Source organism: Cyprinodon variegatus, unplaced genomic scaffold (assembly GCF_000732505.1).
Source record: "Cyprinodon variegatus isolate N-32 unplaced genomic scaffold, C_variegatus-1.0 Scaffold1418, whole genome shotgun sequence".
Taxonomy (NCBI): domain Eukaryota; kingdom Metazoa; phylum Chordata; class Actinopteri; order Cyprinodontiformes; family Cyprinodontidae; genus Cyprinodon; species Cyprinodon variegatus.
Window position 1 is genome coordinate 77,997 of NW_015151871.1, and position 11,256 is coordinate 89,252.

At 44.2% G+C, this 11,256-nt stretch overlaps 1 protein-coding gene and 1 long non-coding RNA gene across 2 annotated transcripts in view; both read right to left on the reverse strand.

Annotated features, from left to right (window-relative positions):
• The window catches only part of LOC107103312 (palmitoyltransferase ZDHHC5-like), a 19,445-nt gene extending 9,604 nt beyond the window's left edge, over positions 1–9,841 (reverse strand). Inside the window, exons 1-9 of the mRNA XM_015402969.1 lie at positions 9,605–9,841; positions 5,832–5,953; positions 5,440–5,597; positions 4,241–4,413; positions 4,042–4,144; positions 3,850–3,941; positions 2,558–2,684; positions 2,254–2,356; positions 2,073–2,182 (exon numbers count right to left, since the gene is read on the reverse strand). Coding sequence (XP_015258455.1) covers positions 2,073–2,182; positions 2,254–2,356; positions 2,558–2,684; positions 3,850–3,941; positions 4,042–4,144; positions 4,241–4,413; positions 5,440–5,597; positions 5,832–5,953; positions 9,605–9,768 — 1,152 coding nt within the window. The 5' untranslated portion in view covers positions 9,769–9,841. The remainder of the gene's footprint in view (positions 1–2,072; positions 2,183–2,253; positions 2,357–2,557; positions 2,685–3,849; positions 3,942–4,041; positions 4,145–4,240; positions 4,414–5,439; positions 5,598–5,831; positions 5,954–9,604) is intronic.
• Positions 9,842–9,927: 86 nt separating this feature from the next.
• The window catches only part of LOC107103313, an 8,261-nt gene continuing 6,932 nt past the window's right edge, over positions 9,928–11,256 (reverse strand). Inside the window, exon 2 of the long non-coding RNA XR_001482173.1 lies at positions 9,928–10,940. This is a non-coding gene — a long non-coding RNA (uncharacterized LOC107103313). The remainder of the gene's footprint in view (positions 10,941–11,256) is intronic.

The following is an 11,256-nucleotide window of genomic DNA, read 5'->3' on the forward strand; positions in this document are numbered from 1 at the left end:
CTAACCTACCTCAGTGGGCGTTTTTCCCTTTAGTCATGTACAAAACCCCCAAACAATTTGAGGTCAGATCCCCACAGGCTTAAAAAAACAAAAAGGAAGTAATTAAATAGTTTTTTGTACGAAACTAAAGGGATAAACTAAAGGGATCAGCGAGTATCGACTATGGTATGCTGGTCTGATGAGTTATGCTGATCTGACAGAACACTAAACTCAGTGGGATTAAACGTCCATAATTTAAAGACAAAATGGTTTCTCCCTCATTCTTCCCATTCTTCTAGAATCTGCCGTTTTCTCCAGACTCAATAAGAACAAACTGAGCTGTTTGGTTCCTACATGGGAAGCTGAAATCAATAAAAAGTAGCGTCAGAACTTAGAATCTTTTCCTCATGAGGGAGAAAATGTGACCAGAACCAAAACATGACTCCATCAACACCTGGGTTTCTGATTGGAGTTAATCTGAGACTAATCTCTACGCACAGATGATCAGAAGTCTCAGTTTGAGAAAAAAAAATGACCTTGAAGTGTCAGATTAGCTGCATAATTCAGGAAAAAAATTCTCCATAAAAAAAGCACTAATTAAAACAAATAAGGGGCAGGTTCTTGATGGACTTGCATCATAAGAGTCACATGATTGACCAGACGTTATTACTGGCAGAAAACATGAAGAAGAAAACATAAACTTTATGTTTTTAATGATTTACTCCATAAATTCATGACACATTTTTTCAAATTAATTTTTTACTTATGGTTTATGGCCGCTCACACTGAGCCTGGTTCTGCTGGAGGTTTCCTCCTGTTCAGAGGGAGGTTTTCCTCTCCACTGTCTCTACAAGCATGCTTAGTGTGAGGGATTGCTGAAGAGTCAATGAGTCGATGCAATCAGCTGGTTTTTCTTAGATAGAAAACTTGGATTCAATGTGACTGGATGATCTGGTGAACTGGAAAGTGCCTTGAGATGACATGTACATCGAGTATATTCTATTCAATTCGAAATAATTCTATAGCTCTAATTCACATCATATCAACTCAAGGCACTTTCCAGTTCACCAGATCATCCAGTCAGATTGATTCAGTTTTCTATCTAAGGAAAACCAGCTGATTGCATCGACTCATTGACTCTTCAGCAATCCCTCACACTAAGCATGCTTGTACCGGTAGTTAACTTTTTGTGCTTCCAAGCAGATAAAGATAGTTTGGAGAAGCTCTGAAAATGCCCCAATTATTTCCATAATTTTAGGTCCATTTCTTTTTTCATGCTGCATTTTTTTATTATGCACAAAAGAGCCCTTTATATTTTGCATTCTAATTAGCATTACATGTTTTTGCTGTGTTTCCTGTTTTGTTGCTGGGACCTTATTAAAGGTCCAATACTGACACACAATGACAGAATGTGGCAGAATTATTAGTGAAAAGCTTTGAGCTGGTTAAAATAAAATTCTATTGTAAACCAAAAGTTTGAATGAGTATATCAGTGCAATTTTATGCACTTTATTGATTTGAAGGTAATTTAAACACATTGTGGTATATATGGTGTATGGCGATATAGCCCAACTATAGGGTTATATTAGAGTTTCTTCATAAGGCCCAGCCGTAGCGCTTCCCTGATGGAGGCTCAGCTCAGCGTCTTTATATCGATGAGTTCAGGGGATTTATTAGAAAGCAAACAGTCTGCAGAGGAAGAGAGCAGCACACATGGATGGAGAGGATGAAGGTAGTTAGGAGGACGTCATAAACCAATGATAGGAGGCCGCTCTAACAGAGAGGAAGACTATGGTAGGTGAAGGAAGGTCCTTTCTTCTGGTTACTGCTGGGAAGTCAGGAGGATCCGGATCAGACATGAGCACAGATACAGCCATTAACGATGAGGCTAGATGAGCTAGGACTCCATGTTTGGATCAAACAGAAAGGGAGGGGGGGTTCTTAAAATAATCACTTACTGAAACTGATCAAAAGAAAGCCACTGAGTTACCAAACCAAGGAGGCAAGAGGAGATCAGAGGAGAAAACGGAGCCGTGTTAGACTGATGGAACGAGGAAGCAGAAACCGGTTCCGCCTGCAGCCCTGAGCCTTACCTGGTTGGCGTAAGCATGGGTGAGCGTGGCGTGGTTCTTCCCCGGGCTGTAGGTGGGCCTGTACTTGTACATGGTGGGGGTGGGAGGGGCTTTGTTCAGCAGGCTGCACTCTGCAGGAAACGGAGACGTTTCAGAGGCGGTCTGAGGAGGAGAGGCGGCTGCGGTGACCTCATCCCCTTACCTTCCATGTTCCTGATTCCAGGGTAACGCAGCTCGGGTTTGGGAGGAGGAGGGGGCTCAGCGTCACACGACTGACTCTCCATCATCTCAAGGCTGGACTTGGACTGGAAGACAGAGGGGACATGAGAACAAGGAACCGAACGGAGGAAATCTCATCGTTTAGCCTTTAAAGGTCCGACTGATGATTTGAAGGCGGATTCTTCCACAGCATTAAAGTGATGCGTGGAAAACATCTGTTAGGAAGGAGACTGAAAGGGTTGGACCAGCGATGAGCTCTAAATGCTAACAGAGCAGCAGTGTCTCACCCTGTGCATGTCTCCCTGGATGCCGTTGTCCAGGATCTTGGCCGCCAGCTGAGCCTCGGTGAGCTGCAGCCGCAGAAATGGAGGTTGAACGCTCACGCTCTGCACACACGCCTTCCTGCCCAGATACCTGCACAGACAGCAGCACGCATTAGCACACTGATGGCTCCAGGCAGAAGCACAGCCAGCAAACACGCCGATTCCTCATTCACATTTCCCCCTAAATGTTCACCTTATGTTTACATTATTTATTGGCTGCATCCAAAAATATCAAATATATTTTCAATTTAAACATAGAAATAAAATAATAAATTATAACAGGGTTTATAGAGAAATGATTAACTCTTATTTAAAGATTTTTAATGCTCTTAGAAATTATTTTAAAGCCATCAACAAATACCCACGACTCTCATATATACACGGCAAATTCCTTCATCTTTTCCGTCGACAGGCTGCAATTCCCCAATTTCCAGCCACTTTTGTTGAAATGAGCATTTTCCCCATTCTCTAGCCTTTTCTCCGCAGCGAGCTTCATGTCTGAACATTCCGGATCAACCGGAAGCAGTTCCGTGCAAATATATCGCAATATATTTGCAAATATATATATTATTTAATAAATTTTTTTTATAAACTTTTTTTTTCTAAATAAAGCATTTTTAATGTCAAAATCATCACATTTAATGAATTTTAATGCCAAATCAATAAAAAAATTATTATTTAATGACTTTTAATGACCCGCAGAAACCCTGTATAACTTGAAATAAATTAAATGATATTATTGCTCTAGGTCATCAAATCCATTCAGTTTAGTCTGTCGAATCAGCTGCCTGTAATGGCTTTAAATGTCCAGCAGGTGTCAGTATTCTGTGAGACAGAATCAAAGCAGCATCAATACAGTTTGGCTTTAAGATGCTTCAGTAACATTTACTAATGACTATTGAGCTGATGTGAAAAGTGAATTTCTCCACTGTGAGATCAATAAAGTCTATTTTATATTTTCTGAAAAAAATTTTTCGTTCTTTCCTTGTAAATAATGAATCTTGGTCCTTTAACCAGATCCTCTGGCTAGCTGCAGCTAATGAGAGGATCTCTCTTCACAAACCTGTTTTAAGTAACTAGCGCCACCTAAATGGATGAAGTGTCTTTTCCCTGTTTAAAGGGGAAGACCAATACTTGGAGCATCTGATTTACTTTTTAAAATCTTTTTATTGCGATTATTTTGGAAATGTTCCGCCCTGATTCCCTGACTTTCATGTTGTGAATAGAAACAATCCAGTCCCTCAAATTTTACTCACCTGGGCGCCTGAGAGCTGCAGAGGACATGAGAGACATTCCTCCAACAGCCATTGGTGAACGGATTCACCCCCCCTCGGAACTTTCCAGTCACCTGACGGCGGAGTGAGAGCAGATGATGAAGAACGGGACATTCTCAGACCTCGTCACCAAACTGAACACTTAGCATGGAATCAGGGGGCAGGGGTTCCTACCTGCTCGTTGGTTGTTCTGCCTCTGGCCACCAGCACCACATGGAAACCAGTGAGCCCAGCAACAGGGATGAAGAACAAGCCTGCCACACACATTACAGCCAGCCTGGGAGCAGCGGGAGTCAAGGAGCACGTCTGCACAGCGCAGGCCTGCGGGGGATCGCTGGATCTCTGCTAGAACCAGATAGAGCTGAAAGGATACGTAACGATGGCGTGGAGGTGGTCGATGTTCTTCTGGTGGTAGAGGATGAAGAGCAGTCCGAACCCAAACACGGCCATGATGTGAGCCGTCAGAGACAGCAGGAACAGGAAGAAGTAGCGGTAGTTCCTCCTGCCGATGCAGTTATTCACCCACGGACAGTGATGGTCGAACTCCTGCAACCAGAAACAGGATTCTAACTTATTCTACGTGTTCAGCTCACTGAGCAGCAGAGGGAAAACCAGCAGGCTGTAGCTCTACTGCTCCAAGTTGACCAATTCTAAACAAAACACAGTCAACTACTCTTATATAACCAAGAAAAATCTGCTTCTTTCCTCAGCTCCATTCTCTCCCAGAGAGCCAGCCAGCCAGTCAATGTCTGCTCCTCTGATGCTTTCTGAATGTTTGGACAGGATTACTAGATGTGACAGGTGTTAACCTGTCCTAATCAGCTGAGGTCATCACAGGCCGTAGAAACATATTCAGGAAGATGAGAGGGAGAGTTTGGAGCTCCAAGGAGAAAAGACTCAATATGGATCCTTCCATGATGGCCAGGACAGAACCTGGACATTACAGGATGAGACGGGATCAGGAGAGGACACGACAGGATGGATAGGATGGTGCCAGAACGTGACAGGACAGAAGAGGACAGGATGGACTGGACGGTATAGAACAGGACAGTAAAGAAGGGAACAGAACATGATTGGACGGGACAGAAAGAATGAAACAGTATAGAATGGGAGAGGACAAGACGGGAAGAGATAGGACTGTACAAGACGAGACGGGACAGAACAGGACGGTACAGAATAGGACAGAAAGGGATAGTACAGAATGAAACAGTATAGAACGGGAGGGGACAGGACGGGACGTGGTGGGACAGATTGTGATGGGACGGTACCGAACGGGACAGGCCCAGTGAACCACCTTTTCTGTAGGTTCTGTCCTGAGGCGGACCTGCAGAAAGTCTTACATAAAAGTTTGTCTTTAAGAATCCCTGATAGAGGACAGGGGAGCATCCTGATCAACAGAAGAGCCATAAAAGCAGCACCATGGAATAAAGGAGGTGTTACTGTAGGTTAACACTTTCAGGACATTTTCCTGCCCTGGGAGTCTCCTCATGAGGCTGCTGCCACTTTAATTGGGCTAGACAAACACTGCTGTGTGTGAAAACAGCTGCTGTGGGGCGGTGTCTTTGAACGCACCTCGACACAGTTGTCACAGACGGAGCAGTGGGAGCAACGTGGGGGTCTGTAGAAGCGACAGGTTGAACACCATTTCATCCTGACCTGGATCCCCCTGATCTCCACCGTCTTGTAGAGCGGAGCACGGAAGTCATCCTCTTTGTCCTCGTCTTCTTCCGCTGCACGCACAGCAAATACCTCATCAGTATCTCACTACAGTCAGCACACACTTCTGTACCAGCAGCAGAATGATTTACACAACTAAAATAGGTAGCTACTTCTTTAGCGAGAAACCGTCTATCCAACCAGGCGCTGTGGATTAGACTCTGAATTGTCTGAATAAACAGTCCGCTTCAATTTGAAAAACATTTATCTGGAGAAAAACCAATAAGTTGATGCTTTTATAAACTCACCCCTTGGGAAGATGCCGGGGTCCATGAATGTGGCCATGCAGAAGTTAGCCAACACAAACAGAAAGATAACTCCATTGTAGATTGGAATGGCAACAGAGAAGCGCTCCGAGAGCCACGGACACCTGGAACACCGACAGCGGCTCGTCAGACAGATATCAGGTGGAAGCACCAACACACCGCAGGCAGAGAAAATGAGCACTGAGGCACGCCGCTGAGCTGGGCGGCTTATCTGGCATTTATTTTTCAGTCAGAGGTACCTTCTATGATGCTGAAGCTCTAAAATCTCACACCTGTAAAGTCTGGCTCCATTATATTTCTACCAAAAACATTATCTTCTTTCAACTCACCATCCCTGTAATTGGCATTAAGAGTACTGCATACACCATAGTGTTGCACTGATACCAGTAATGGGCGGGGCCTCGATCCAACACTAAAATGGTGCTATCGCTGTCAATAGCAACAAATAGGGCGCTGATACCATTTTGAGAACCGGAGGTTTATTCAACTATTGTCACCCATTCCAGGTAGGCAATAAAAAGTTCTACTGGATTCACTTTGCATTAGAGTTTTTCCTGCTTCACAAAGGTAGGCAGCAGCTTGACATGAAGCCATGATGGCAATTATTTTACATCCAAGTAGTCTGCAGTTCTTCATATACACACACACATCGATTTCAAACAGATGGTATCGGCCGATACTTCACAGCCAGGTATCGGGTATCGGGGCCAAATTGGCATTGCTGCAACACTAATACTCAATGAGATTAGATCCTAACAAACTAAGCTACACTATGAAGTGTTATTTAAAGAGTTTTTCCAGAGTGATCTCTTTTCAGGAAAAAGAACTGGAGAGACGAGGCTTTCAGGTGTGATGCTGGTGAAGAGTCATCCAGGTCATAGTCATTCAAAAAAGCCAATCCACTGGACTTTGTTTGAAGACGTTTCTCTTCCATCCAGGAAGCTTTTACAGTTCAAAATGTCAGAATTAGCATTTAGTTCCAGGTTTTATACAGTAGCCCAACAAAGCCTTGTTTTGGTCCGTTTCAATTTGCATGTTTTCTAAACAAAAACAAATATATAATGTATATGTGTTATACATGTATATAACATGTACATCATCCGTTTTGGCACATTAGTATTATTATACACCATTAACACATTCATTTTATTGTGATGGATTTGTATAATATGTTACATTACATCATTTATAGGCTTCATAATGACCAAGCAATGTGATGTGACTATTATTTTATTATAAGTTACAGTAATCTACTGATGATATTAAGCAGCCAGTGTCAAAGTGATTAATTTATCTTTATTTTAAAAGTCTTAAGACCCTCTGAAAATGAGATAATCATCGTTGTTCGATGCTGCAGTGTATTGTTTATACTGAGACCAGTCTAACTAGGGAGTACCAATATGGTGGCCGGTGGCTTCATTTCAACCCTGTACTACCAACGGGCAATCAGAGATCCAGGGAACAAATAGAGATCAGTGATCCTGTGTGTTATATTATATTGTTGCAACATCAATGCCTGTATTGCTCTGTGAGAGTCAACCTTTCCTACATATCAGGAAGTATCACCAGCAGTCACTCTGAGCATCATGGAGGACATGAAGACTGAGCACTGCACGGTGCAGGAACCAACAGAGGCTCACCTGAAAGAGGAGGTGATGAACAGACGGGCTGAGGCCTGTGGATGTAAGGGTTTTAAAGGTCTTTAAGCTGCTGCGTGAAATCAAGGCCTTTCTGAAGCTCTGATGTACAGAAAGTGATCAGAAGTCACACATGCAGTATCCATCAACATGTTAACAAGATGGAGCTCTGTTTGCAAAACTACCTTAAATAGAACTAGAAAGTCCTTTAATGAAGGGGGAGGGTTGGTCTAGTGGTTAGAGCTGTGTGTTTGTGCTCTGAGAAGGTTGCAAGTACCTGCTTTGATCCCCACAGCCTCCACTCTGGGTCCCTGAGCAAGACCCTTAACCCCCCACTGCTCCCTGGGCGCCGCACAATGGCAGCCCACTGCTCCCCAAGGGGAGGGGTTAAATACAGAGATAATTTCTCCAATGTGAGATGAATAAAGTTCTATTATCGTTATTATCTAATTAAAGGTTTTAGCAGAAGTCTTATTTTCACTGGTGAAACAAGGTTGGAAGTTTCTTTCAGACGTGCTTTTTTGCCAGGCTTTTTCCATGTTTCCAGAAGTAAGTTAGAAAGTCAAAGAAAGGGGGGGTTGGGGGCATGAAGAGCAGAAGAAATGAAAGATAAAGAAAACCAGCAGATGAAATATGAGAGTTCTCCAAAACAGGATCTATTAGCAGGACTTTCTCGACCCCGGGTGAAACACCGCCATGTTTATCCATCCTGTGAGAGGATAAACGAGGAGAAGAGGAGGGGCAGGGTAATGGCAGGCTGGGCGATGGGCTTTTGTCAGGGTGACAGATGTTGGCCTATTTTCTCTTTCCTAATCCAAAGCACAGAGCAAACTGCCCCCCCACACTGACCACACATATTAGCGCCCCCACACACACGCTTTCATGCAAAGAGGCAGACCTCTGCATGCACACACACCTTTCCATCTGATTTTCTCCCACCAATGCTCTTTTAGCCTTTATCTTTCAGGCAAACAGCCAGTCAGAATGGAGGTGTTAGCACTCTGCTGCCCCCTGCTGGAGCAGCAGGAAACCCCAGGTTTAACCCATGAGAAGGAGCCAGTTCCAGTGATTCAGGGTTTTCATCACCCTGCCTCCTGTGCGCCTCCCTCTGGAGGTGTTTTTCAGGCTGACCTACTAAAGGGAAAAACGTCGTCTGAATCTGAAAATAAAAAACTTTAGTCAGCCGGTACTTTTGACCAGTATTAGTTTTGTTCTGAAATCGGCTCATAAGTAACACACACATTTCCTTTACTTCCACTTTCTATGGATGTTTTCTTTGATTTGTTACAACCTGCGGCTCTGTAGCCACATGTGGCTCTATGGAGCCTCGACAACAGCACTTAAAGTTCACTGAGATTCAAAACTCAAACTTCTGCAAGTATTTTAAATATGAAATAATTCCATACTGTTCAATAAATGATAAGTGTTTTTTAATTTAAAGTAATGTTTGTCAAAGAACACTACTGCCACCTACTGTGACGTCACGGCGCGGTATCGGCTGTTGATCAAGTCCCAGTGCTGTATCTATCTCAGCGGAGTCAGCGGGATCTAGCTCACAGTTGACCCGATGGAGGGACTCTGATTTGGGCCGGCGTCTCCAGGAGCAGCTGGGAGATGCTGGGTGGGGTCGGATCAACCGTGATCCCGCTGACTCCGCTGATCCTGAATATCCAGGTCTAACCAACCGGTATGTTTATGCAGGACAGCTTTTAACAAAATCACATTACTGATGTGTGGAATTCCCACTATAGCAGCTTAGATGGTTTAACATTATGCTAGATTGTCACTGTGTTTGTTAACTGCAGAGCACACAGTGACTGTCATTAAGCAGGAGTTTTCAGGTTTGTAATGAATATCTCTGTAGCCTCTGTAGTCTTCTCTGTCAGCAGAATCATTTCTGGTTATCCAGTAATCACTAACAGCAACATTCCTGAATTAGCTTTTTAGGAGTGAATGGAGGAGCAGCTGTTGGAAACATTGTCCTGGACTTCATGAGCTAATTTGCTAACGGGTTTAGGGCTAAGTTGGTTATTTGGTTTAGTCCAGGGTTAGTCATGTGTTGGTTAGGGTCAGCAACGTGTGGGGGATGGGGGGTGTCAGTGACTGAGCATGACTTACGTGAAGCAGAAGAACAGCGTGGTGGATCCGACCAGGAAGAAGGTGGCTGCTGAAACTGGAACGTAGCGGGAAGGTCTGAGGGGCCTGCTGGGCGGGACCACGGCATGTGGGAGGGGGGAAGAGGAGGGGCCCCGCCCTCCGCTCTTACTGCTGCTACCGGGCATCACCGTCAGCTAGGAGCGCTGCTTCTGCTCATCAACAATGTCAGGGAATCGCTCACTGAGGCTCATTCCAGGGTGTGTGTGTGTGTGTGTGTGGGTGTGTGTGTGTGGGGGGGGGGGTTCTGATGAGCACAGGACAGATTTAGTTTTTTTTTGTTTTTTAAAAGGGCGTCAAAGAGGTTAGTCTGCAAGTTTGATGAGAGGATCAGCAAACTGTTCGACAGCAATAAGAAGCTTTCTCATTCAGAGGAACTCGAAGTATTTTGGTCATCAGCAGCTCTATAGCGACGGTTCCCTCAGCTGGATCGGTCTGTAGATATATAGAGAATAGATGGAGGCATGGAGGCAGAGGTAGAGCTGTCCTGGGACCGAGAACCAGAGGATGGACAAACAGAGGAATGCTTTGAGGCTGACTGGTCTCCTTTATCTGGATCCTCCTTCAGACTGGATGGACTAGCTTAGCCATCCGCATTCACTTTGCTTAAAAACGGATATTTTATGCCAAATAAACAAACTCTTACAAAAAGAAATAGATAAAAAGATGTAAACAGCGTGGGTAACCCCGGTTTACTGCGCCAAGCAGTCTGTTAGCAGGCCTGTGTCGGGGCATCCCCAAACCCCCGCAGTGGCCAACTTAAACCCCCCCACCTGCCAGCTACATCCCCGAGCTGATTGGCAGGCAAACAAGAGGAAACGGCTGGATTTCCAAAACACTCAGAGCCGACTCCAGCAGACCATCCATTAGCATCCATGCGCGTGCTGCTGCTGCTGCTAAGTCGTTGCTCTCAGTGAGGATCTGCAGCATTAGCAGGGTAATTATCTCATTTCAGGCAGCACTAACAGAACCAGGCTGGGATGGATGAGGGTCCCTGTGAGATCCAGATATCAGAGCTCTTCCTTATTTCCTGATTTCCTTATTTCTTTCCTCTCCAGGTTCTTCTGTCTGCTGGTTCCTCTACAAGTAAGCTTCTTTTAAAGTTTCCCCTGTGAGAAAAGTTCATCTGCCAACAGATGAGTCCTGGAAAAATGGAAATCCCTTTAACTTGGGCTTTGCAGAGGTCCTTTAATCCCCGTCTTCAAAGCTGGGATGATGATCATGCTGTCTTTGAGGCTGGTGGGCCCTCCTGGACCACAGCAGCAGAGGATCCAGGCTGAGGTCGGTCCAGCTGCTGCACCTGCAGCAGGAATGAGAGAAAACACATCATCATCCCCCATTCACAGGCCTGCACACAACCTGGAGATTACAGATTATTATTCTGAAACAATTATTCTGATTAATCAATTATTATTATAATAATAATCATCAACTAATTTAGTAATCAATGAATGGTTAACAGGACTTTAGAGACTTTAAATCATGTCTTTAACTGACAGAGCGACTCAGAACAATCATTATATCAAGACTGTAAAAAATAAAAAGATGCTAATGCTTTATTTTACAGTACATCAGGTTATCCTGAGCTATTTCTATAGTTATGCTGCTATAGGCTT